General features: G+C 49.8%; 1 protein-coding gene across 4 annotated transcripts in view; it reads right to left on the minus strand.

Moving 5' to 3' along the window:
* Positions 1-23548, minus strand: part of PECAM1 (platelet and endothelial cell adhesion molecule 1) — a 50162-nt gene that overhangs the window by 7224 nt on the left and 19390 nt on the right. Inside the window, exons 7-15 of one of the 4 annotated variants that reach the window (XM_040989512.1) lie at positions 22172-22420; positions 18938-19210; positions 16909-17196; positions 16203-16310; positions 15389-15416; positions 14654-14727; positions 12422-12475; positions 11376-11438; positions 7260-7316 (exon numbers count right to left, since the gene is read on the minus strand). In XM_040989512.1, coding sequence (XP_040845446.1) covers positions 7260-7316; positions 11376-11438; positions 12422-12475; positions 14654-14727; positions 15389-15416; positions 16203-16310; positions 16909-17196; positions 18938-19210; positions 22172-22420 — 1194 coding nt within the window. The remainder of the gene's footprint in view (positions 1-7259; positions 7317-11375; positions 11439-12421; positions 12476-14653; positions 14728-15388; positions 15417-16202; positions 16311-16908; positions 17197-18937; positions 19211-22171; positions 22421-23548) is intronic. The other 3 variants (XM_040989514.1, XM_040989513.1, XM_040989515.1) reach the window with 3 other exon arrangements.

Raw genomic sequence — 23548 nt, forward strand, 5'->3', positions numbered from 1 at the left:
AGTGCCCGCTGACCCTGCTGGCAGGGGCCCTGCAGGATGGGTGGGGGACTGGCTCTCAAGTAGTCATTGCTCCCTCCCACAGGGGACTTGGCAGAGAGGCCTCCTTTTCTTCGGTTCTTTCTTGATGACTGTTTCCTGTTATGGTTTTCAGCCCAGCTACCTCACCATGTGCCGGAGGGCAGAGGGCTGTGCTGAGGACCAGGGGCTAGGCATCCTGCAGGTCTGAGCCACAGGTGAAAGGAAAGCAGAGGAAGAGGCTGAGTGAGGGATGCTCAGTTTGGGGCTGGCCGACAGCAGCAGACGGGCGGGCTAGCCAGAAGCAAGACTCAAATGTCTCATGTGAGAAGTATTCCTGGTCGCCTGCCAGGGCTGACCCAGGGAAAGCAGAGCTGGCGTCTAGGGAGGCAACCCAGCTTTCCCCTTGGAGGAGGCACAGAGGTGAAGTCCTCTAAGGTAAAATGGCTCCACGCTGGACTGGGTACATCTTTGTGGGAACACTCTGGGCTTGTAAGGTGTCCCATAGTATCTCTGGCCTCCAACCAACCAGATGGGACAGTTTGTGCCTCAGGCCCCACCAACAGATAGTGCTAAACGTTTCTTGCATTGGGAAACACTGCTCCAGGCCAGTCGAAAGCTTCTCTGGAAGGACTCGTGTTGCTGATTGCAATGCACTGCTTTGCCTCCGATTTCAAATGCAGCGTAAACAGGCATCTGGGGGCTGTGCTTTGGATGACTTGCAAGCCATTCAAAAAAGCACGTTCAGAATAAGCTGCAGGACTCTTGAGACTTCCAGCCCCAGAGCAGAATAAAGAGGCACTCCCCTCCCGACTCCCGGCCCCTCAGAAGAACAGCACACACAGGCTCAGCCAGGTGCAAGACAGCCCAGCAGTAGAGAGCAGCCACAGAGGCTCCCCTTGGCACCTGTGCAGCTCGCTTTCAGTTCCTGTTCCCAGGAGAGCACAAGAGGGAAAGAAAGTCACATCATTCCTGTGACGAGTTGAAGCCAGAAGCAGGAGGGGAAGAAGCTGACAACAGATGAGGAGCAGGGTTTGAGAAGGCTTTGCATGCCTGGTTAAAACCCACAGCACCACAGCTAAGACCAGGTCCTGAGAGATGCCCTCCGTCTCAATCAAGACAGCACAGAAGCAGATCAGGCCGTCCCACATAAGATCAGAGGCTGACAGAGATGAGAGTAAACTGGGCCTGGTTAGGTTCCAGGAAGAAAGGAACTAGATTACTTTTCTTTTATTAGATTACTTTCCTTTATTTACTTTTGAGAGGCAGACATAGAGAGAGCTGCCATCTGCTGATTCACTCCTCCAATGTCTGTGACAGCTGATGCTGGGCCAGGTGAAAGTTGGGAGTCAGGAACTCACTCCGGGTCTCCCATGTGAAGAGCAGGGACCCACAAATTTGAGCCACTGTCTGCACCCTCTTAGAGGGTGTGCATTTATCTGAAGCTGGAATTGGGAGAAAAGCTGGGACTTAAAACCAGGGACTTCAATATTGGATTCAGGCAACCTAAGCAGCATATCAACTATTGCATTAACCGTCCACTTGCTCCTTCTTAGCACCACCGACATTACTGCTTTAAAAAGGGCATGGGCACAAACACTTTCCTGTTTCTGGGAAACCATAAGCTATAAACTAGAGCCATGAGTTGACAGCTTAACAGGTGGAGCTTGGTCAATTTCACAAAGTACAGGGTGGTTGCCCTGAACTGGGGTGAGAGCTATGATCTAATGGATATGGGATCTCGGTTTGGAAAAGTGATATGGAATATGGATACAGAAAGTGGTGACCTGTGCACAGCCTTTGAACATGCTTAGGGGTACCCCTGCCTCCAGAGCCAGCCCCTACAACTCCTTCTAAGGCTCTTCCTGGGGCTGCTCCATGAAGGTCGGCCTGCCCCCATGCCCTTCTGCTTATCTGGGGGAGCAGTTTCCCTTTGTGTCCTTCAGGGAAAAGGGGGTGTAGAAGCCAGAACTACGCCCTGTGAGCCATTTCCCTAAATAGCCAGCTTCCAAGTGCCATGCGCTGGAAGGCTGTGCAGGGTGGGAGAAGGGAAGGTTAGCTAGGATTCTGCTCCTTACCCAGTAGCTCCAGGTTGGCCAAACTCCCATCTTCACAGGGGACCTGGGTCTTATTTTATTGGGGGGTCACTCCCCAACCCCTGCAGTATTTTCTCTGCCAGCCAAACCTAAACAACTGCTCTAGGATTTCTGGGGAGTAAGAAAAACTGTGCTCTTTGCTGTCTCAGTGTGGCACATCTCAAGGCATCTCAGAACATTCCAGAGAATGATTCACTTAAGTATGATTCCCCAGAGCCGCAGCACCAGAGCCAGGAAGGACGCTGTTGGAAATGCCAATTCTCAGGCCATCCCAGACTGAATCTGAAACACAGAGTGCAGGACTAGTGCCAAGTGATTTTTTGTTTTTTTATAAACCTTGGAATGGGCCCAGCGTGATTGCGTAGTGGTTAAGGTCCTCACCTTGAACACCTAGGATCCCATACGGGCACCAGTCTAATCCCAGCAGCCCCACTTCCCATCCAGCTCCCTGCCTGTGGTCTGGGAAAGCAGTCGAGGACGGTCCAAAGCTTTGGGATCCTGCACCCACGTGGGAGACCCGGAAGAAGCTCCAGGCTCCTGACTTCAGGTTGGCTCAGCTCCAGCCGTTGCGGCCGTTTGGGGAGTGAATCATTGGATGGAAGATCTTCCTCTCTGTCTCTCTTCCTTTTTGTATATCTGACTTTGCAATAAAAATTAATAAATTAAAAAAAAAATAAACCTTGGAATCATGGCTCCAGAGACTACACCATCACCCTTACTTTTTAGAGACGGTGACAGAGGTCTGGGGTGGTGACAGGTGATTTCTGTGACTGGCTATGGGGTCAGCCAGACTACACCAGAGTCGTAACTTCCACAGAACGCAGAACTTGAGTCTCCAATGCAGCGGAAGCTACCGGGGAAGCCAGACCAAGAGAGATGCTACATGGAGGAGCAGGTGGCCCCTTGGTTTGACAACACTGAGGAAAGAACATGGCACAGCCACCGGTTACCCTGAGTTTGTCCCTACTGTTTCAGGACAAGGACAAGTTACAGGTGCTTTGGGCTCACGCGCCCTCGTAGTTCAGGGGAATAACAGAGGCCCAGGATAATCTTGAAGATGAAGCACAGGAAGTGTTCAGTAAATGCCAGCTGTAATGATGGCAAACGAGGAAAGGCCTCCGAGCTAGAGAGAATCAGGTGGGTGTGGGGATGTATCTGAGGGTGCGTGAGTTGAGATGGGCCTTGGCCTCTAGGGAAAGCCAAGACAAAGGGAGGCTGAGAGCGAATGTGGGAGAGCAGGAAGGGGGCAATTATTAGGAGTAACAGGTGCCAACGTGTCCCTTCTGATTTTGCAGGGGACAGTGGCAGGAAAGGGACTTTTTAGCAGGTGGTCATTGTGAAGGAAGCCCCAGGGAATTAAGGAGAAAACCCTGTTGTTGACCCATCAGCAGCAGGAAAAGGAATCCTTCAGAGCCCACAGTCTCCTTCCCTTGAACATCAGCTAAGGAGACATATCCAGAAACAGGAGGCCATGGGCTCCCTGGACTGGAGCCTTCTAGTAAGGCAAGAGCCGTGGCAGTGGGCAGCTGTCCGCTCCAAGTGCCGCCACCACCCATGCAGGGGCAGGGCTTGGTCTGACCTGAGCTCTTGGGGAAGGTTAGAGATCAGAGCCCTAACTGGCAACAAGAACATAGCCTCAAGTCTCGAGACTGCTCTGCTCTCACTCTGGGGCAGACACTGAAGTACTGTGCTTTTAAACCAAAGTGGATGGAAAATTCACTACACAGTAGGGAAAACAACACTGCTTGGAACAAGTAGCACTCTCCTATGATCCTCTCTTATCCCCATTTCTCCTTTAGTCTCACATCTGAATCTGAGTTTCAAAGGGAGTAAGACATCAGGGTCGCACACCATGTTAGCGGCTGGAAGTATCTCCCAGCAAAACCAGGGCGCCTCACCATGCACCTTGAATCCCTACAACAAGGTACCTTTGGATGCCCATGGTTCTGCAGCCACGAAAAAGAGGGTCCCCTCTCTTTGCTAACAGCAAGCTTCCCTCAGCTGCCCAACACACAAACAGCCCACAACAGTTCTTTGCCAGCCTGCTGTTTGCCAAGCTGCCTCTTTGCAGGCTCCCTAATAAAACTGGACAGAACCAGCTGCAGCTCGTTGTGACTGGAATCCATGCAAAGCATAGACTGGCCAGAGAATGACTTAATGGTTCCTTACGATCTAAGATGACCCATCTGAGATGACACTTCAGCATGTGACACACATAGAAGCACGCCAGGGAACATACACACACAAATGACTTTCCACACGCCCTGTCCTCCATTCCTGAGTGTTTCATTACTAATTTTTGCCCAGTTGCACCCTGAATCCATAAACCCCGAGCTCCTTACTGAATGTGAAGATAGGTTCCTGCCCCATCTTCTTTAGAAGTCTGCTACAAAGCTAATCTTTCTCAGAAGACACATCATCTGGTGTTTGTTAACTCGGAACAGAGGAGGTGAAGTGAGCCTGTTGCTTAGCAATAGTCCCACTTCAAGGAGCACTCCCATGGATGAATCATCTAGAACCAGCCTGGAGACCGTGGGAACCTCCTTGAACAGCTGCTAACTCCATCCTAAAGCAAATGCAGGTGTCAGAACCCAGGGCCTGAACCCTTAGGCCTGATAAAACCGGGTGGAGACAGTTAATCTCAAGGTTAGTGGAATGTTCACTGACACTGCACTAGGGCTCATTTTAAACTGCTAAGACAATGCACTGTAAACTTTAACAAGGAGCCTTCCTGCACATCTCCCACCCACCTTATCAGGGTCTCCTGTGGTGCCCACACCTCTTCCAACAAGGAAAGGACTTTGCCTGCTGCTCAAATGGAATGAGGGCTGGCTTCAAATCCGGCAGGCTCAACCTCTACTTTCTCCCCACTGCTGATCCTGTCTTTCCTAAGATAGTCTTCTCCAACTAACCACTTCCTCTCTTTCTTTAAACTCTAAAATTATAAGACTACATGGCAGGAAACCGGAGTTTCCTTATCTGCATCCAAGAGGACTGCTATAACTTCCCTGCTTTCTGCAAAGTTTTATGGTCCTGAAACCTGAAGGCAGGTCCTCAAATCGATCCACACAAACCAGCCTTGCTCCATGAGTTTTCCCCAGATATGTGCCTTGGAAGCTTAGGATCCCCACCCTTGTACGTCTCTAGTTTATGGGTCTTTGTTAAGATGTTACATAAACACCAAGTTCTTGCCACCACTTTGGGCCGCTGATCACTATAGTTCCTCCCACATGGTAAATGCCACATCTCCCAAGAGATCTTTTCTGTTGGAACTCTGTCCCACCCGTCTCATTCACAGGGTGCCAGAGAACCTTCCTCACCCATTTGTCAAAGATGCAGGGCTCAAGACAGAGGTCATGAAGCCATGGTCTCCTATGGTGAGAGGTCACGGGGCCTCCACTCTTCACTACTTCCTTCCTGAAGCCAAGGACAGTACAGCCCAGTGGTCAAGAGTGTGTGAAGGACAACTCCCAGGAAGGAGGCCAGAACTCAGGGGCTTGCTGTGTCACCCTGGGCATGTGTCTTAAACTCTCTGAACCTTGTCTGAATGTGAGATTTGTTGTGAAAGTTGAAAGACATTGTGCTCGCTTTGACAGCACATATACTAAGAAAGTTGAAAGAGATGATGTGCTGGACTAACAAGCACATATAGGAAACCCTTAAAAAGAGCTTTTGCATAGACAGAGTTCAAAATGGTGCTAGAGCATTCACCCAAGGAGGGAACCACCTCAGGGACCAATAGGAGCGAAAAAAGCATTCCCACACAATGACCCAGAGGACCCCCTCGAACCCTGCTCCTTATTTTTTTAGCTTTCTGCTGAGACAGAGAGAGAGAGGGAGAGGGAGTGAGTGCACCTACCTACCTTCAGATTTGCATGTCACTAGCTTTGGGTGTATTGAGAAGTCAAAATAGGATAACTTGAGCCAAAAATTCTTTAGGAAATGGTTTCCAAAATTCACTTTGTCAATTTCCTCATGCAGCCAGGTTTCTGCTTTGCCCATGAATGGACCAGTTTGAAGAAAAGTAGAACTGGAGAGAAGTGATCACAGCTTCAAAGACCAAGCAGCCTTGGGGAGTGAAGGGCTCCTCTGAGCCAATGACACTCAAAGGCTGGAGAAGCAGAGGACTATTTAAGCTAGGTGCTGGAGGGCATGACTGTGGTGCTGGGTGTGTGCTGGGCCCTAGACCAGGACTGGAGGACTGTTCAAGTGCTGGTGGACATAACTGTGGGTTTGAGCTGGGTGTGGACTGGGTTCGAGACCAGGACTGCGGCAGGTTCACAGACCACGCATGGAGTAGCCTCCTTCACAATCCTTTCCCAGTCCACACTGATGATTCCATTTCAAAGAACCCACTTCAACAGAAGTCTCTGGTACAGACAAGATAAGTGTAGAGCTACCATTTCCCCTAGAATGTTTTTGTCTTCACAGTTGCTGACTTTGAGAATTTAAGTCCTCCCCATGAATTGAATTGCATCAGAGCTAAACACAGTAATTACGAAAATCCAGCACCTGGCATCCAGCAAGGTGTGCAAGGCAGTCAACGAGCAAGAAGGAGTGAATGAGGAAACTGAAGCAGGAGAAACCAAAGAAAGGGATGCAGGTATGCAAACCCATTCAACTCCAACCCAGGAACAGCCAAGACCAAAGCCCAGCGTTGAAGAGGTAGGGTAGGGAAGAAGCTGGGGAGGCTCCCTGGGCAGCAGAGGGGAACAGACAGAGCGGCCTTTGATGGGTAGATAAATGCAGCCTGGGCTCCAGGACCTGACTCACCCTTCCAATAACCTCCTCCTGCAAGATGGATACCAGGATGCCTGAGCATTTGCATGTAACCTAAGCACGGGTTTTCAAAGAGTTCATGCCATATTTTGATGACTTGGAGATCTAATTCAATGTGAACGCTATGCAAATAGTTGCACTGCCAAACTTTCTGAAAAATGTCCTGTCCTTGGTTTGAGTCTTGGGGCTGACTGTAGGAACTGTAGCGTGTGGTTGCCTTTCAAGGGTTGTGGGAGAATCAGCAACTCTGACATAAGCGGTCACCCGTCTGGCCTGCATTGCCTCCCCTCTACCCAGCCCTCTCCCAAGGCTCCACCCAGGATTCCAGGGGAGAGCCCCAGGGTGGGGGATCAGGGACCCTTCACTCACCAGGGTTAGTTTTTCGGATCTCACTGTACACAGTCTCTGTGCCCTTTGTTCCTAGAGCTGGAAGAGGGTCCAGGTACAGGTCAGTAGCTGCCCCGGACCCCAGGTCAGTCTACAGCAAAAGTAGGGGAACATCTGCGATTCCCCAGGCCAGGTCACCCCACCCGTGCCCATCCAGAAGCAGCAGGAACCCTGCTATCCTGACTCCTGAGATACAAGTGGGAGATGAACAGGTCACCTGCTACAGAGCAGCCCTGGTGGCCAGGAAGATGCATTGCACAGGCTGGCAGCACCCAGTTAAGGGACCTCTTGTCCTGCTACGGTGACCCTTGTCAGCTGCTCCATTAGCCCCTCCCACAAAGGCTGGGCTATGGCCTCCCACACCCTGGCAAGCTGGGACTCAGCAGTCAGCGTTTGAGCCTTGATTGGCAGGAACTCCACACAGAGCTCCAGACAGCTGGGTTTTCTGTGCAACCCTGGACCTCGCTGCAGAAGCTGATGACGCTTGGCCCTAGCCAAGGAGTTTTCCAAGAGCTCCCTAGGGAGTTCTAGTACATTCCTTTACAGGGAAGGGAGCGCTAGGCAGGGTGAGACACTTCCTGTTGCCATGCTTAGCACCACACAACACTTCTCAGTGTATAACTAGGGGCTCTGCACCCTGAGCCCTCTACTCCCCAGGGACGCACCCCTCCACCACCACTCTCTCCGCTGCGTAGCCTTGCCACTCTGTCCACACTCTTAGGCTATCAGCATCAACTTTTTTCACTGCCCCATTGCTCACAGGCCTAGGACAAGCATCTTGTATTCATGTGTGTGTCATCACATACCTTCATGCCCTCTAGGCTCCAGGGAGATGCATGGGCCTCTTGTGCCCACATGGTGCCTTTTCTACAGCACAGCAGCAAAATTCTTCCCACGACTACCTCTCACCACCCCAGTGGGCCCCAAACTATGCCAGGGCAGCGGCTCCCACTCCCAAGCCATGCACAGAACTACCTAGGGAACCTACATTGTTTGAAGCAGCAGGGAACAGTGGCACTGCCCCTGGCAGGGCCTACCCCAGAAGAATACTGTGGCAGGTGAGGTGACTGGACCCTAGCTCAGGGCACCATAGCCACTTCCCTAGGGTAGGAGTGAACACACACAGTGAGGAGGCTGAGATCCTAGGCCCCAGTTGCTAGAGCATCTACCGTGATAGAACTGTAGAGGGCGGACAGAGATGCCCACACAGCTCTCTACTCCCCAGGTTTAGGGGGCATCCAGGAAAACTCTAGGGACCCCCAGACTTGATGGTGGCTCCTCCACACCTTCAAGGGACCCTCTGCTCAACACTGGGATGGTAAGTTACTTACTGAGCGCTACCCTAGACACCTGCTGTGGGCCTTGCCTGTTGGGAGCTCCAAGCTGTGAGGCAGATGGGGTATGAAAACAGCAGCAGTATGTGATGATCAGTACAGGGTCCATGTGTCAGGTGCAGCCAGCCCTTCCTCCTCCACCCAGGCCACATCACCATGGGGTGGGGACAGGGGTACTAAGCGGAAATAGAGGGCTGCACAGTCAGTGTGGCTGCTTCATGAGTTCCACCCTGTCCCCTCTGCCAGGGCACGTGAGAAGTAGCCAGCAGAGCTCTCTGCTCTGCTTGGGAACATTCCATCGCCTGGTCAGGACTGAGCAGCAGGTCCCTTTCAGCTCCTCCCTCAGAGCAGCCAGGCCAGCAGGGGGAGGCATGGCGCTGCCCCCTGGTCGGCCCCGCTCTATGATGGGAGTGGCAGAACTTGGCTCTGGGTCCCCTCCTCCAGCTGCCCTCTCTTCCCTACCCTCCAGCAGCTGCCTGCTAATGACTAAACCAGGCCTGCAGGCTGTTTGTCTCTGTGTCAGCCTGGCTTCCGGATGAGGTTTTATTTGGGCTTCTGTTTTTCTCTTGGTAGCAGAGTTGAGAGGTAGCTTCAACGTCATGGGGTTTTTCCCAGCAACTGCCTCAATAGCAAACACGCAGCAAACAGGGACTTGATGAGTTCCTTCCCGCCCCTGCTTCACCCCCAGGGGCTTCTAGGTCATCAGTGGCCAGTCAGGCTGGAGCTGCACATTGTCTCCAGTCCGGCCTCCACAGGTGGGGGAGGGGAAGCCTTGGGGACAGGCAACGGGGCTGTCCAACACAGGGCCAAGTTTTCTCTTCACTGGCCTTGACCCCACAAAGCCTTTTCATCCCCAAGTTATTACCTCTCTCTTTACCTATGGGAGGATCAGAGGCAGACACCAGTGGCTCAGGCCTGGCTACTGAGAAGGAGGTCAGGTCCAGAAAAACTGAATGTGAACCCTCTAGAGGCTATCCAGTAGCACCCAAGTAACCTCTGTGCAGGCTGGGCAGTTGCAACCCCACAGCTTTGGTGATAGGAGCTCAGGCCATGGTCCCTGGCTGCACCCCAACCTAGACACCTCCATGTCTCCGTTCCCTTCTGAGCGAGCCTGGGACTGGAAACAGGCCAGATGCATGCCAAGACCCAGAACCTGACCAGCACAACACTGCCACTCTGCCCTGGCACATGTACACTACACGGAACAGGATGGAAGGCCCTGGTAACAAACACTGGCCAACGGAGAGCAAGATTTAAGTTTTAACAGAAACAAGTTAGGAAGGGCTCAACACCGTGCGACCATGTAACTTGCTCCTTGGAGACAATGTGCTGAAGACATGTAAGTACCCTTAGACCATGAGAACTCAGAGCTCACTGGCCCTTCTGCCTGGTTTGCAGTCTCTTTCTCCCACCTCTGTGTCCAGTCTTGCAAATGGTCACTGACACCAGGACAGGAATCCAGCCTCATCTCAGCAGCTCTCCTGCAATTCCTCTGCGCTTTTCAACCGGAAAAAGAAACCCAGATGCTACCACCAGGCAACCTTCCCAAAGGAATGGAACATGCATGTTTCTCCAAGGCAAAAGCCTGTTCTCTCTCTGCTTCATTTCCCTTAACCAAGCCTGGTAGGGGTCATATACAGCCTTGTGGCTCCAACCTGCCTGGCCTGTGTGGGAAACTGAGGGCCCAGGGCAGTCACTGTCTGCTGTAGGGCTGTGGGAAAGTGCAGAGGGAAGAAGGAACAGGAGGGTCATTCTGCTCACACCCAAAATCTTGGGGTAGTTTCATCCTCTTGCTGCCCTTCCCCTTCCCCTTATTTCTTCACTAAGAGGAAGTAAGCTAGTCCTTGTGGGACCAAGCCTGCAAAGTCTGACACAGTTGTATACTATATATGTCATGGGGTGCAACACAGTACAGTGCAGCCCTGGTGGGCAAGGCCCGTGCTTGCACTCACCAGCGTGACATCCAGAATCGAACTACACAAGAGAAGATGGAAGAAGGAATCCCAAGCTCTTTCCATGCTGGGTGATTTCAGGAAGCCATCATCACCACATGGCTTTGGCTCATGATGGGCAGGCCCAACCTGGAGAACTGCCCAGGACTGACTGCCCAGCCTCAGCCGAAAGGGACATAGATGGCAAGCCCTTAGGAGCGTCCCAGCAGGGCTGAAAGCTCTGGATGGCTGTTTCCTGTGAGTAGGCAGGAGCCTCTGGGTGAGCAAAGGTGGAATAAGATAAGCCAGCCCGAAGCCACCAAGGTGGACGCGTCAGCATTTGTCGTGGACCAGCCTCTCCTCGGTCTCCCCAGCACAGGACTGGAGGGAGGGTTCTGCAGGCCACCGAACCCCTATCCTGGTGTCAGTGATCATTTGCAAAACTATTTGCAAATCAGAGCCATGGGAACAATTAGAAGGGATCCAGGATCCCCTCCTTTTCAAAGTCTGGATCCAAATGTCCTTTCAAGCAACAAATCCTTCATTGTTTTAGGCACATGCTGGGACAGGACAAGGAGGTGAACCCTTTTGGAGGTAAAATTCTCAGAAGGGAAACTACCCAGGAAAGACTTTACAGAGAAAACACATCGCTTTGCACCTCAGTACGGCCTGGTACTCGGTGAACGCTCCATTAGAGGCTCCAAGATTGGAAGGACAGTAACTGATCATTGTTAACATGGCACATGTTGCCCTGCCCACCCTCTCTTGCAAACCATCTTCCCTGGTGTCTACACCCAAGCCGATGGCTAGGTTCTCTCTAGGGATGGCCTTACCTCGATGAGGATCCACGGAGGATACCTCCACTTCTGTGTACTCCACGTCCAAGTTCAGGGGCTCTGTTTGGAAGAACCACCATACTCTCATTTAGAGACAGAATTTCCTGTGGGAGCCACGTACACATTCTCCTTCCAATTTCTAAGGATCCTGCCTTTGAGGGGAGGGGACAGCCAGCTGCAAGCAGCGACTCCGACCTAGGTGGAAGCTCAGGCTGGTGAGGGCAGGGCCATCTGGTGCCAGCCTGGGATGCAGAGGGGCCCTCAGGATTACCCCAAGGTGGGGGTCACAGGACCACAGACACAGAGGACAGCTTAGCATTAGTGGCAGCAGTTCACGCCACTGAGTCCCACTCAAATCCCTGGCTGCCTCCCAGGCTCTCTAAAGCATCTGCAAAGTTGTCAGAAAGATGTCAAGAAGTGGGCAGCAGAGGTAGCCTCCTAAAAATGCTTTGCGAATAGGAGGTGTTTGCACGAATGGACTCACTTGGGGCATTCTGGGGACTTAGAACATGCTTCCACTTGGAATATTAGAACTAATATTAGAACTAGAAGGCCCTGAGGATCAGGGGTTCTCACTAGCTGCCCAAACAATACTCCAGCCATGGGGAGTACTTTATACAGAATGTTTTGCTCACGGCCCTAAGTAGAAGAGGATTCTGAGAAATGGGGTGGCCAGGCTGGCCCTTCTGAGCTCTCACAGCAAAAGCAAGCACGGTCTTGTTACTTTGTCATCCCTGAAAGTCCCTGCCTCAACTAACTAAGAGCCAGTGTCCCCTTGGCAGCCTTCTGGAGGCTGAAGCTGCTTCCTGGGTGTCCCTCAACCTTTCCTCCGTGGATCTAAGTTGCCTTCCCTCAAGGGACCATAGATGGTATCTTTGGAGAAAGAAACTCTCCCATACCCCATCTCACATAGCGCTCAGTTATGGGGTCACTAACGGGTGGGAATGACCCATATGCCTAATGGTTTTGTTTCCTTTTCCTAAAGGTCTTTTTTCCCCCCCCAAACAAGTGCCTAATTCAGATAAACTTTATTAGATAATTACCTTTATTTTCGTTGACTGGTTTCATTGCATGGTTTCCAACATCATCGCTGTAACCTAGTTTAAATGAGAACAATGCATTAGGCTGAGTGACTGCGGAAATTCTAGCTCTCTATAAATTTTTTTAAAACGCACTGCTTGCTCAGTGGCTTCCTGCCATGTTCCTGGCCCTGCCCTTTTGGCTGCCTGACCTCCACCCTTGGGGTACTCCTCAGCTCTGCCCAGTCCCTGCAGTGTCCCCACCCAGCGGAAGTTGATATCTGACACCAGAAAGGCTCAGATTCATGAACCAGCCAAGGAAGACCTCACAAATCAGTGTGGTAATTAGGGCCAGGCAAGAAAACCTTGTCCCTGTCCTTCTTCTGACAATCACTGCGACTAAACAAAGCTGGGTGAGCAGGGGTATTTGGCCTGCACCCACCTCTGGGTGTCTGGGTCTGAATACTGGGTGTGTCCCCCAGCTCCCTGCTATGGCAGACTCTGTGATGATGGCTCAAGTAGTCGGGTCTCTCGTGCCAACCCCATGGGAGACCTATATTGAATTTCTCATTGCTGGATTTGGCTTAGCCTAGCCCTGGATACTGCAACATTTAGGGAATGGGCCAGTGGATGGAAGATCTCTAAACATCTATTTTTCAAATAAGTCAAATTTAAAAATTTAAAGGAAAAAAAAAAAGGCCCCAAATCTGGGCTGGGACTGGCATTGATGCATTATGTAGTGATGGCCACATCTGGAAAACCGAGAACCCCTGCCCCGTCATCCCTCCTGGCCCTGCCCCATCCAGCTTTGCAGAATCTATCCTATATCAGGACTCAGGGATCAGGAATTCCTGGACTGGCCAGGCACCCTGCTAAGCAGAACCCCATGCTCATGGTGAGTCTCACAAGCACGTATTTCTTCATTGGAGAATTTGATTTGATGCCTAAGTGAAATCTGTCCACTGGTTTCCCTGTGGCAAAGGTGAAGTTATCTCCATTTACCCAGGTGCAATATCTGAAGAGAGTGCAGGCCTAAAAACAGAGAACTCTAAACCCTATACTATACTGCCCCGTCCATCTTAACTAAGCACTTATCCCACACTGTGCCTCTAACACCTTGCAGGCTGAGGAGTGACAGCAAAAACTAGCACAGACTTCCTTTTCCTTCACCACAATCTCACAAGTAGATGCATCCTTCCTTGGCAACCTCACCACATGATTTCTTTTTATTTCTTTAAGTGGCAGTTCTCAGCTTCTCTGAAGAAGCACTTTGCTGCATCTCTTTGGCACGTCTAGAGCATGACCCCTGGGTACTGGGCCCATTATTAAGTAAAACAAAGGGTGCTTGAACATAGGCATTGCAATATCCACGATAGTCCATGGCTAACAAATACCAGGCAGGTGGAGTGGACAGTACAGATGCACTAGAAAAAGAAGGACACAATATTTTTTCCATTCAATATTTTTGGGTTCTAGTTGATTGTGGGTATTTAAAACCACAGAATGTGAAACTACAGAGAAGGAGGAACCCCTGTCTTATACGTGTAATAATTCCTGTTATGAAGATGTTTTGCCAGGGGCTGCTGTGCTGGCACACTGGGTTCAGCTGCCCTCAACCCGGTGATATCAGATCACCGGTTTGAGTCCTGGCTGCTCTATTTCTGATTCAACAATCTGCTCTTGTCATTGGGAAAGCAGCAGAAGGTGGCCCAAGTATGGCCCAACTACATGGATCCCTCTCATCTGCCTAGGAGACTTGGGTGGAGTTCCAGACGTTAGCTTTAACCAGAACCAACCTAGTTGTTGCAGCCATTTGGGGGTATGAACTAGTTAACGGAAGATATCTCTCTCGTGTGTGCCCTGTCATTTTTCCTTTCAAATAACTAACTAAATAAATAAATAAATAAATTTTTAAAAAATGTCTTGCTGGTGCTTTAATATGGTATTGGATTTCCGACAACAAAAAACGATTACACACAAGCAACAGTTAAAATCTTGAAGTATCACCAACTATTTTCCATGTTTCATGCCATAGGAGGCTTAGAAAGTAGTGACATGAAAATCGATTTTTCTACCTTTCTTCTAAGTTTTTTCTTTATCAGCTCACCATCCAATGGCTCATAAGATGAAGGAACCCTGATGGAAGCCAGGGGTCTCCTAACATCAAGCCCACTTAGAGCTCCCGCATCTGAGAAGGCAAATGAATCCATAGCAAGTTAGGAAAACTCTCAGCAACGAAGAAAACTTTTATTTTACCGTAATGACTGTTGACTTCAACATTGGGATCTGATACCTTCTCATTGTTGGAGTTCAGAAGTGGTACTGCTGGCCTTAAAATGAAAGGAAAACAGATCTTAACAGAGAGGTAAAATGCATGTATATGGACCTAAGCCCAAACTGACAAAATAATCAAGGGAAATCATGAATAAATTAAGGAGAGTTTTCCAAAGGGAGAAGAACTTCACTGTCTCATTTGGAAAACGAATACTCCCCGCCCCTCGCCCGGGAGTACCAGGATGCCACACCCCACCCCAAACCCTCACACTCTGCTACTGCTTCTCAGAAGAGCAGAGCGCTCATTTCCATACTTCGAGTTTCTAGACTTTATGACAATAGCATGCAGTCATTTGGTAGAGACGAACTCCACTCTGCCACATAAGTACGTTTTAAAATTCCCATCCACTACCGTTATAATTTCCCAAGGAAAAGGGCATTTCACAAATAATAGTGTAGGAAGAGTATGAGCTCAGGATGAAGGCCATTCCTTCCCCTGAAATCAGGAATCCGCCACTGGGACAGGCACACACACACACACACACGGCCCCTGTGTTTCTGAGCTTGCAGAGAATCACTGGAGATTTCCTAAGGGCCAGACTCCCCCTACAGACACAGCCTTCCACGCCCCACACAGCCTTCCACGCCCCACACAGCAGCCACGCCCACACAGCAGCCACGCCCACACAGCAGCCACGCCCACACAAGGACACTGACCTGGACATCTCCACCGGCATCTGCTTGCCTTCAAAAAAGAAGAGAGAAACAAAGCAGCGTCAGAGAAGGCACCGCACCCCTGGCCTGGGGGGGACACTCACATCCAACATGTTTGGCTTGCTGATGATGGAATGCTCACAAGAAAAGAGAAAACATGGCCAGATCCATTCACCCCTAGGGGTGGGAGGATCAGAAAAGGCTAAGAGGGAAGAAAAATGGGAGGCGGGGAGGGAACGGGTTCTCTCCATTCTAGATTCGAGTATTGTACATCATTTCCTCCCCATAGGACGTTTTGACTTTGTGAGCCAACCATGATTGCTATGAGCAGAGTCTACCAGGGACCAAGAGTGGGAGCCAGATTAGCTGGACAGGTGGGCAGCTGTCTCCTTGATCCAGGACAATCCCATTAAAGTAAAGGCTAAGTCAATTACTTCACTTTCCATTTCACATTGGCAGAGCCAACGCCACAGTCGGCCTTGAGGAGGAGTTTGTCCTAGAGCCCGTCCTTTCCCGCTTGGGAGAAACATCCCAGGCTCCTCACCCAATCTGCCCTGACCAACTCTAGAGACTCCCCAAGCAGCATCCTGCCTGGTGGACCTACACAAACGATGTTACTGTAACTCCTCCAAGTCCAGGCTCCACACCTACCAAGCTTCAAGCTTTACTCGTCAAGGGAATCTCCCCCATCAAGGTGTCCTCAGCCCCTTCCGGGGCAGAGCACCAGCCACCCAGGGGAGATGAGCTCAGCCTGCCTGTGGCCAGTGCCCTGGGAAAGACCACCTGTCAGAAGGGAGGGAGAGAGAGCGTGGCTCACCCTTGGCTTTCCTCAGAAAGTAGCAGCGGGCCCCGATGATCAAGGAGGCAATGATCACACCGATGACAACCACTGCAATCAGTCCCTTCTGCCACGGGGCAAGGAAGACTGCAAGAAAACATTCAGATGTGTAAGCTCCCCCTCTGTCAGCCAGAAACAACACCAGACTTAACGGTGTCGCAGGCAAGCCTGATGGGTAGAGTCCTGATAATGAATGTTGGTCTAGCTCTGGGTGACTTGGCACCCCTGGCTGGTGCAGAAGGGATGGTCTCTACTCCCAAAGGCAGGCAGCTATGGTGTTCCTGGAAAGAATAAGCTAGCTCTGGGGGTGCAGACGTCTTTCTAGGGTGCCTCCTCGGTCCCCCTTTGCTGGAGGGGTTCCCTCCCCATGTCCCTTCTGCATGACCCAGGCCCCTTGGCCACAGGTGTTCCTGAGGGGAGATGTTTGACTGTGAGACAAGTGGTATCCCTCTCAAGAATCTCTTAAGAATATTCCCAGTTGCTTACCCACCCCATTTCCTGTTTCTCACTTAAGCTTACGTAAGTAAGACTTCCAATTCATTCCAATAATGTTTGTCACTGGGCAACCAAAGAGTCTGGAAGGCACTTGGTTTCTTAAGTCTCAGGCATGCCGTCTGCCAGGTGGTGTGGAGTTTTTGACCTTGCCCTTGGAGCCCAGGCTGAACCTGGCTGGGACTTGACTCACCTCTGACGGTCAGGGTGTTGCTCTGGAAGGCACGTCTGGTAAAGCTGGCCCGGTTGGAGGCAGTGCAGTAATACCTGCCCTCCTGCTTCTTGCTGGCCTGATGCGTCCTCCAAAATGCCTGTGTCTCATTCAAGGTGATCTGGTAGAAGGCTTGGTCCAGGTTCTCTTTGTAAAACTTGTACGTGATCGGGCCGGTGCCTTCCTTCACAGAGCAGCGCAGCGTCATTTCTTTCCCAGTCTCCACCTCCTCATTGAGCAGGATGGAGAGCCTGACCTCTTCCACCGGGGCTGGAAAGAAAGAGAAGGGTGAGCTCCTGGCAGAAGGCTGAAGATAAGGAACTTGTGCTAATGGACCCCTCTTGGCTTCACTGACTGAGTCAACTATACAAGAGATGGAGGACACTCTGCTCTCTTCTTACCTCTCATGTATTTCTGACCACTCAGCTTGGCTTGACTCCCACTGCTCCATGTCTGAAAATGCACTCTCGGGCCCGGCGGCGTGATCTAGTGTCTAAAGTCCTCGCCTTGAGCGCACTGGGATTCCATGTGGGTGCCAGTTCTAATCCCGGCAGCTCCATTTCCCATCCAGCTCCCTGCTTGTGGCCTGGGAACACAGTCGAGGATGGACTAATGCTTTGGGACCCTGCACCCGTATGGGAGACCTGGAAAGAAGTTCCTGGCACCCGGCTTCGGATTGGCGCAGCACCGGCTATTGCAGTCACTTGGGGAGTGAATCATCGGACGGAAGATCTTCCTTTCTGTCTCTCCTCCTTTCTGTATATCTGACTTTGTAATAAAAATAAATAAATCTGGAAGAAAGAAAGAAAGAAAGAAAGAAAGAAAGAAAGAAAGAAAGAAAGAAAGAAAGAAAGAAAGAAAGAAAGGAAGGAAGGAAGGAAGGGAGAAAGAAAGAAAGAAAGAAAATGCACTCTCTCTACTTTGCAAGAGCCCTGAAAGGTCACCTGAGCCCCTGCCCATGGTCCCTGATTCTCCTGAAGACAAATGGCTGTTTCCCAGCCTCTCCTGCTGCATTCAGCTTTCTCTGCTTCTGCGCCACCTCCCATCCCTCCTCTTATCCACGCCTTATTTTCTCTTTTATCTTCTGAAGTACAGGTCCTCTGAAAAGTTCAGTCTTCAGCGCTCCATCCATACTTGTGTCTATTGGTTGTGTCTACACTCAGAATTTCTATTCCAGAGCCTTGAGCACCTACACATGTGCCCTGCTAGCAGCTCCAGGCCTCCCTGCATCGCCTACCCTGGGAGCCCAGCCAGTGTCCTTGCCAGTGGCTCCAAGAAGAACTCAGCTGCTTCCTTTATCATCCTCGCTCAACCACCAAACTTCTGGTCCTGAGTTGGCTCACCAAGTAGACTTCCTTCCATGGGAGAATGGCCAGGTCAGCAGCAGCCATGCTGCCCCATGAACTACCCTCTTGTCCTTGCAGAGGCCAGTAAGACCATGAAGCAGTGCTGGTGGGAAGAAGCCACACCAGGACAGACACATCCCAGATCTCTTCCACTGGTACACAATTATAACGCAAAACAGAGACCAAAGACAGCAAGGCGAAGGGGAGGGGGGGGAGCCTTGTTATGCTCTTGCAGTTCTGACAGATGCAGGCTCCACATCCTGCAGCCCCTGCCAGGGCTGGTAGGAAAGCAGCACCCTGACTTGCCATCCTCAGAGATGGATGGCACTGATGGCCTGGGAGGCAGCAAAGACCAAGAAGGCCCCCCTCTGCCCCCTTCCAGCAGCCATGCTTCCTGAAGTCTGGGTGTTCTTCCTCTGAGAAGTGCCGGCCATGTTTAGAAAAAGGGCTACACTGATCTCAGCAATTGCTCCCCACCCCTAGTATTTTGCAGCCCTGTTTCCTGGATCCTGTTTGCGAGTGGGTACACATTTATTATGTGGCTTTTGTACAAGAATCACTCACTTCTCTTCGCATCGCCATGATCCCTGGGTAAGCCTAACTTGGAAAAATGCTAACTAAAGCCCCCAGGTCCTTGTGATTTTTCTCTTAACACAGCAACTCACCTATCACCTTGACCTTCACAATCTCACTGGATATTTTGTCCTGGGAATGGCAGTTGTCCACAACACACTGGTATTCCACGTCTTTGGTTGGAATATCTTTAAATACTGCAGGGTCATTTGAGTACTTTGTATAATTCTCCAAGATGGTATTTGCTTTCCAAAGCTGATAAGAAATGGGCAAAGTTCCATTTGCTTGGCAGCTCACTTCTATGGGCTCCCCTTTGATGATCTCAGACTTCGTGTTATGAGAAATCCTGGGCCTGGAGAGCATTTCTAGAAACAGGGAAAAACTGTGTGTAAGTGGCATTAAAGGCAGAAGCAATGCATCCACTGCAGAGGGCCCTGTCCCAAACTATGGGCTTTGCTTTTTCAGTCCCTGCAATTTCAAATGCCTGCCCTTCTTATCTATCTTTAAGAGACTCCTGCCTTAGACTGACAGGCAGTGTCTGGGGAAGGAGGTGGGCTGTTGGAGGGAGGGCAGTTACGTGCCTGATGATCGGGGAGAGAAAAAGACAGGTGCTACAAGCAAAACACAGACAAAGAAGAGTGGGGGAACAACTGACCTATTGGTTTAGCTGCTACCTGGAATGCCTGTGTCCTGTATTAGAGTTCCTGGGGTGCTCCAGGTTGACCACAGGCTTTGGTGTAAGTAATTGGGCTCCTCACTCCAGTTTTGGCTGTTGATCGCAGGCATTTGGGGAGTAAACTAACAGATTGGGGATTTCTCCTTTACTCTACTTATCAAAAAATTAAAACTAAAAATAAAAGAATGAGAGGGCTGGTGCAGTGGCTTGGCAAGCTAACCCTTAGCCTGCAGCACCAGGATGCCATATGGCCATCAGTTTGAGTCCTGGCTGCTCTACTTTCAATCTAGTTCCCCGCTAATGGCCTAGGAGGATGGCCCATGGCCTTGGAACCCGTGCACTCATGTGGGAATCTTGGAAAAAGCTCATGGCTACCAGCTTCAGACCAGACCAGCTTTGCTCTCACTGCTGTGGTCTTTTTAGGTACTTAACTAGATGGAAGATTCTTGCTTCTCCCTCATCCTCTCCATAACTCCTTTTTTTAAAAAAAAAAAAAGATTTATTTATTTTATTGGAAAGTCAGATATACAGAGAGGAGGAGAGACAGAGAAGAAGATCTTCCATCTGATGTTTTACTCCCCAAATGGCTGCAATGGCCGGAGCTGAGTCAATACGAAGGCAGGAGCCAGAAGCTTCTTCCAGGTCTCCCATGCTGGTGCAGCATCCCAAGAGAATGGCTTTGGGCTGTCCTGGACTGCGTTCCCAGGCCACAGGCAGGGAGCTGGATGGGAAGTGGGGCTATCGGGACTAGAACCAGCGTCCATATGGGATTCTGGCACATGCAAGGCAAGGACTTTAGCTGCTAGGTTATCATTTCGGGTCCATCTGCTCGATTATTCTTTTATTTCAAGTAAAATAAACAAATGTCAAGCAAGCAAGAAAGAAAGGAGGGAGGGAGGGAGGGAGGAAGGGAGGAAGAGAGGAAGGAAGGGGAAGAAAAAAAGAAGAATGGGGGGGCGGGGTGGGGAGTCAATGTTTAGTAGTTAAGGTGCTAGTTGTGGTGCATCCCACACAGGAGTGCCTGAGTTCAATTCCTGGCTCCAGCTTCCTGCTAATACAGCTCCGGAAGGTAAGTGGGTTCCGGTTACCCCTGTGGGAGGCCTGAACTGAGTTCCCAGTTCAGGCTTTGGCCAGGCCCAGCTCCAGCAGTATCAGGCACCTGAGGAGTGAGCCAGTTGATGGGAAGCCTGTGTGAGTATATACATAAATAACAACTTAAGAAAAGCATCACACCCTCACGAATGGACTGTTTACATTATAAACTCACACGTTCACATGTGCTTAAAAATATACTATTTTTGTGTTAAGCACACATACAGAATTATGCAAGCGTAACAAGTACACAGAGTATGTTTTAAAACAAAATCTTGTCAGGGTAGGCATTATGATATAGGGGATAAAGCTGCTGCCTATGGCACCAGCATCCTAATTCGTGTCCCAGAGGCTCTGCTTCCTGCTAGTGGGCTGAGAAAGTAATAGAAAACAGTCCAAGTCCTTGGGGCCCCTGCACCCATGTGGGCTCCTGGCTTCGAACTGATCCAGCTCTGGTCATTGCAACTATTTTGGGAAAGAACCAGCAGACAGAAGCACATTCTCTCTCTCTTTCTCTCTTTGGCTCTTCCCCTCTCTCCCTGTTAACTGTCTTTCAAATAAGTAAACCAATAATTTTTTGCAAAAAAAAAAAAAAAAAAAAAAGAATGACCAATGATTTTCTCCCAAGGATAGCAATGAGAGGACTAAAATGTAAAGGCCTACAATTGTCTCTTGTACTCTTTCCTCTTGAATTAAATAGTGTGTTCACATATATGTTAAAATCTGGGTTTAGCTGAAATGAAAATTTTACAGGGATAAACCACACCCCAGATTAGACAGCAAGACTAGGACTGGATAATATTAACTGTTCCACAGTCATCTGGAACCTTGCTTCTCACAGTGGAGTACAGGGTCCATGGCATTAGCACCACAGGGTCCAAGCTGAAGACACAGAATCTGCCCCCATCCTGACCTGCCCTGTCAGAACCTTGGTCTTTTACATTTTTACAAAAGAACTCCCACAAAGTTCATGGGAAACAGAATTACAAGGGCAGATTATTTGGGCACAAAAAAAAAAATAGTTAAATCCATGCACAGTTTTTTGGCACCCAAACTAACAGCATGATCTCTTAACAGTTTTCCCAAACTGTTTGAAGTCCTCACATGCACAGATCCAGGAAGAAGAAACCCAACTCTAAGTGGTCCCAGTGCCTATACTGAACTCACTAGGAGTCCCACCACTTCCAGTTAGCCAAGACACAGACAAAAACTGAAACTCAGGTCTTGTTATGGTTTGACGTTGACTGAGCAGGGTCTCCTTTCTGACCTTTTGGGTAGATGTAGCCAGACTCGTGCCAATTCAGAAGTCACATTCATGGGCATGCAGTCCTGACACAGCTTGAGCCCGATCTTGGCCAGCACATTGTTCTTGGACCACCTCTTGCCCACGCTCAGAGCACAAATACCCCCTTGCTTCTCTTTGGTCCCAAGATATCCTCCTCTCTCTCTTTCTTGAGAGAGTTCCTTGCCTGACTCTAATCTCCCTGAAGACGGGAGTTGAGGACAGTTGGCAGGCAGTTCCCCTCTTCCCAGTCCATCTCGGCAAGGACATACTCACCACACACAACTATCCAGACAGTGTTGCTTCTCTTGACTACTTTGCCAATGCTTGCAGTGCAGGTGTACATTCCACTGTCCTCCTGCGCTGCAGTTTTTGTGAAATTTTGATTTTCTGATATGATTGTGCCTTCCTTCAGCATGGTGAAGTTGGCTGGGGGTGCTCCTGGGATGAAGCATGACAGGGCCAGGCTCTCACCTTGGTCCAGATGGGTGGAAGAATATTCCAGCTTTGGCTTGGCAAACAGTTCTGGAAAACATTGAGTGGGAATGGGACAAGATGTGTCTGGGCACCTTCCAAGGGCTCAGGGAGGAAGTTATCCAGGGAAAATATCCTAGCAAGAGTTATCTTTGCCCATAGGGACTGCTGTGACAAAATGCCACAGACTGGTCTCTTGATAACAGAGCCAGATCTTAAGGAGCTCTCTGTCCCCAGGAAGCTGTGTAACATACACAAAGTGCTCAACAGACATTGAGTTGACTCTTTAAATAATACAGTATCAATCTGCTGAGTGAAAAACATGAAACAGGAAGATATTTATCATCAACACTAATGCACTAAATTGTAACGGGGGCCAGTTTGTACAAGGGGACTTCAAAAGGTGCACAGAAAAACAGAAATAAGGTTTTCAAGTTGGTGGAATCAGATTAGACAGACAGAGAAGGATTGGTCGAGGTGAAGCAGACAGGGTGTGATCCCAGGAAACAGGAAAGGACAGGCGATGGCAGAGGGACACTTGGACACCCTGTGGACAAGGGGAAGCAGCAGAGACAGTGGAGTGGTGCTACAGTGACCAGATATTCCAGCAGCGATCAGATTTCCACTGGCAGCCAGCAGCACAATCTGTAATAGCAAAGACATGGAAACAACCCAGATGCCCAATAAAAAGGAGTGGATTCTGTGGAATACTACTCAGGCATTAAAATAAATGAAATTCTATCATTTGTAACAAAATGGTCCCAACTAGAGACCACTATAATCAATGAAATAAGCCAATCCCAAAAGGACAAATATCATATATTCTCTCTAATATAAGGCAACCTTCACACAAAATATAAGATCAATAGATACAGGTATATAAGCATATACATATATTCATTTAGTGGAACTGTATAATGCAGACTATCATACTAAGAAAGGAAGTTACAGTGCAGTAGGCATCTCTACTCCTAAATAAAAGATGGACTCCCAATGAAACTGTTAAATGTATCTTGACTATAGGACACTGGACTCTACCATTGTCTGTGCCTACACTTAAATAGAAGAATGATGGACTTGCGGCTGTTGCTGAAGGATACACTACTATAATAGTACAGGGGGATTCAGTAGGGTGAACGTTTAATTGGGAGGGTAGGAGGGGAAATCCCTGAGCCTATG

The sequence above is a fragment of the Ochotona curzoniae genome, unplaced genomic scaffold, assembly GCF_017591425.1.
Source record: "Ochotona curzoniae isolate NIBS_2020 unplaced genomic scaffold, NIBS_Ocur_1.0 contig_523, whole genome shotgun sequence".
NCBI classification, from domain to species: domain Eukaryota; kingdom Metazoa; phylum Chordata; class Mammalia; order Lagomorpha; family Ochotonidae; genus Ochotona; species Ochotona curzoniae.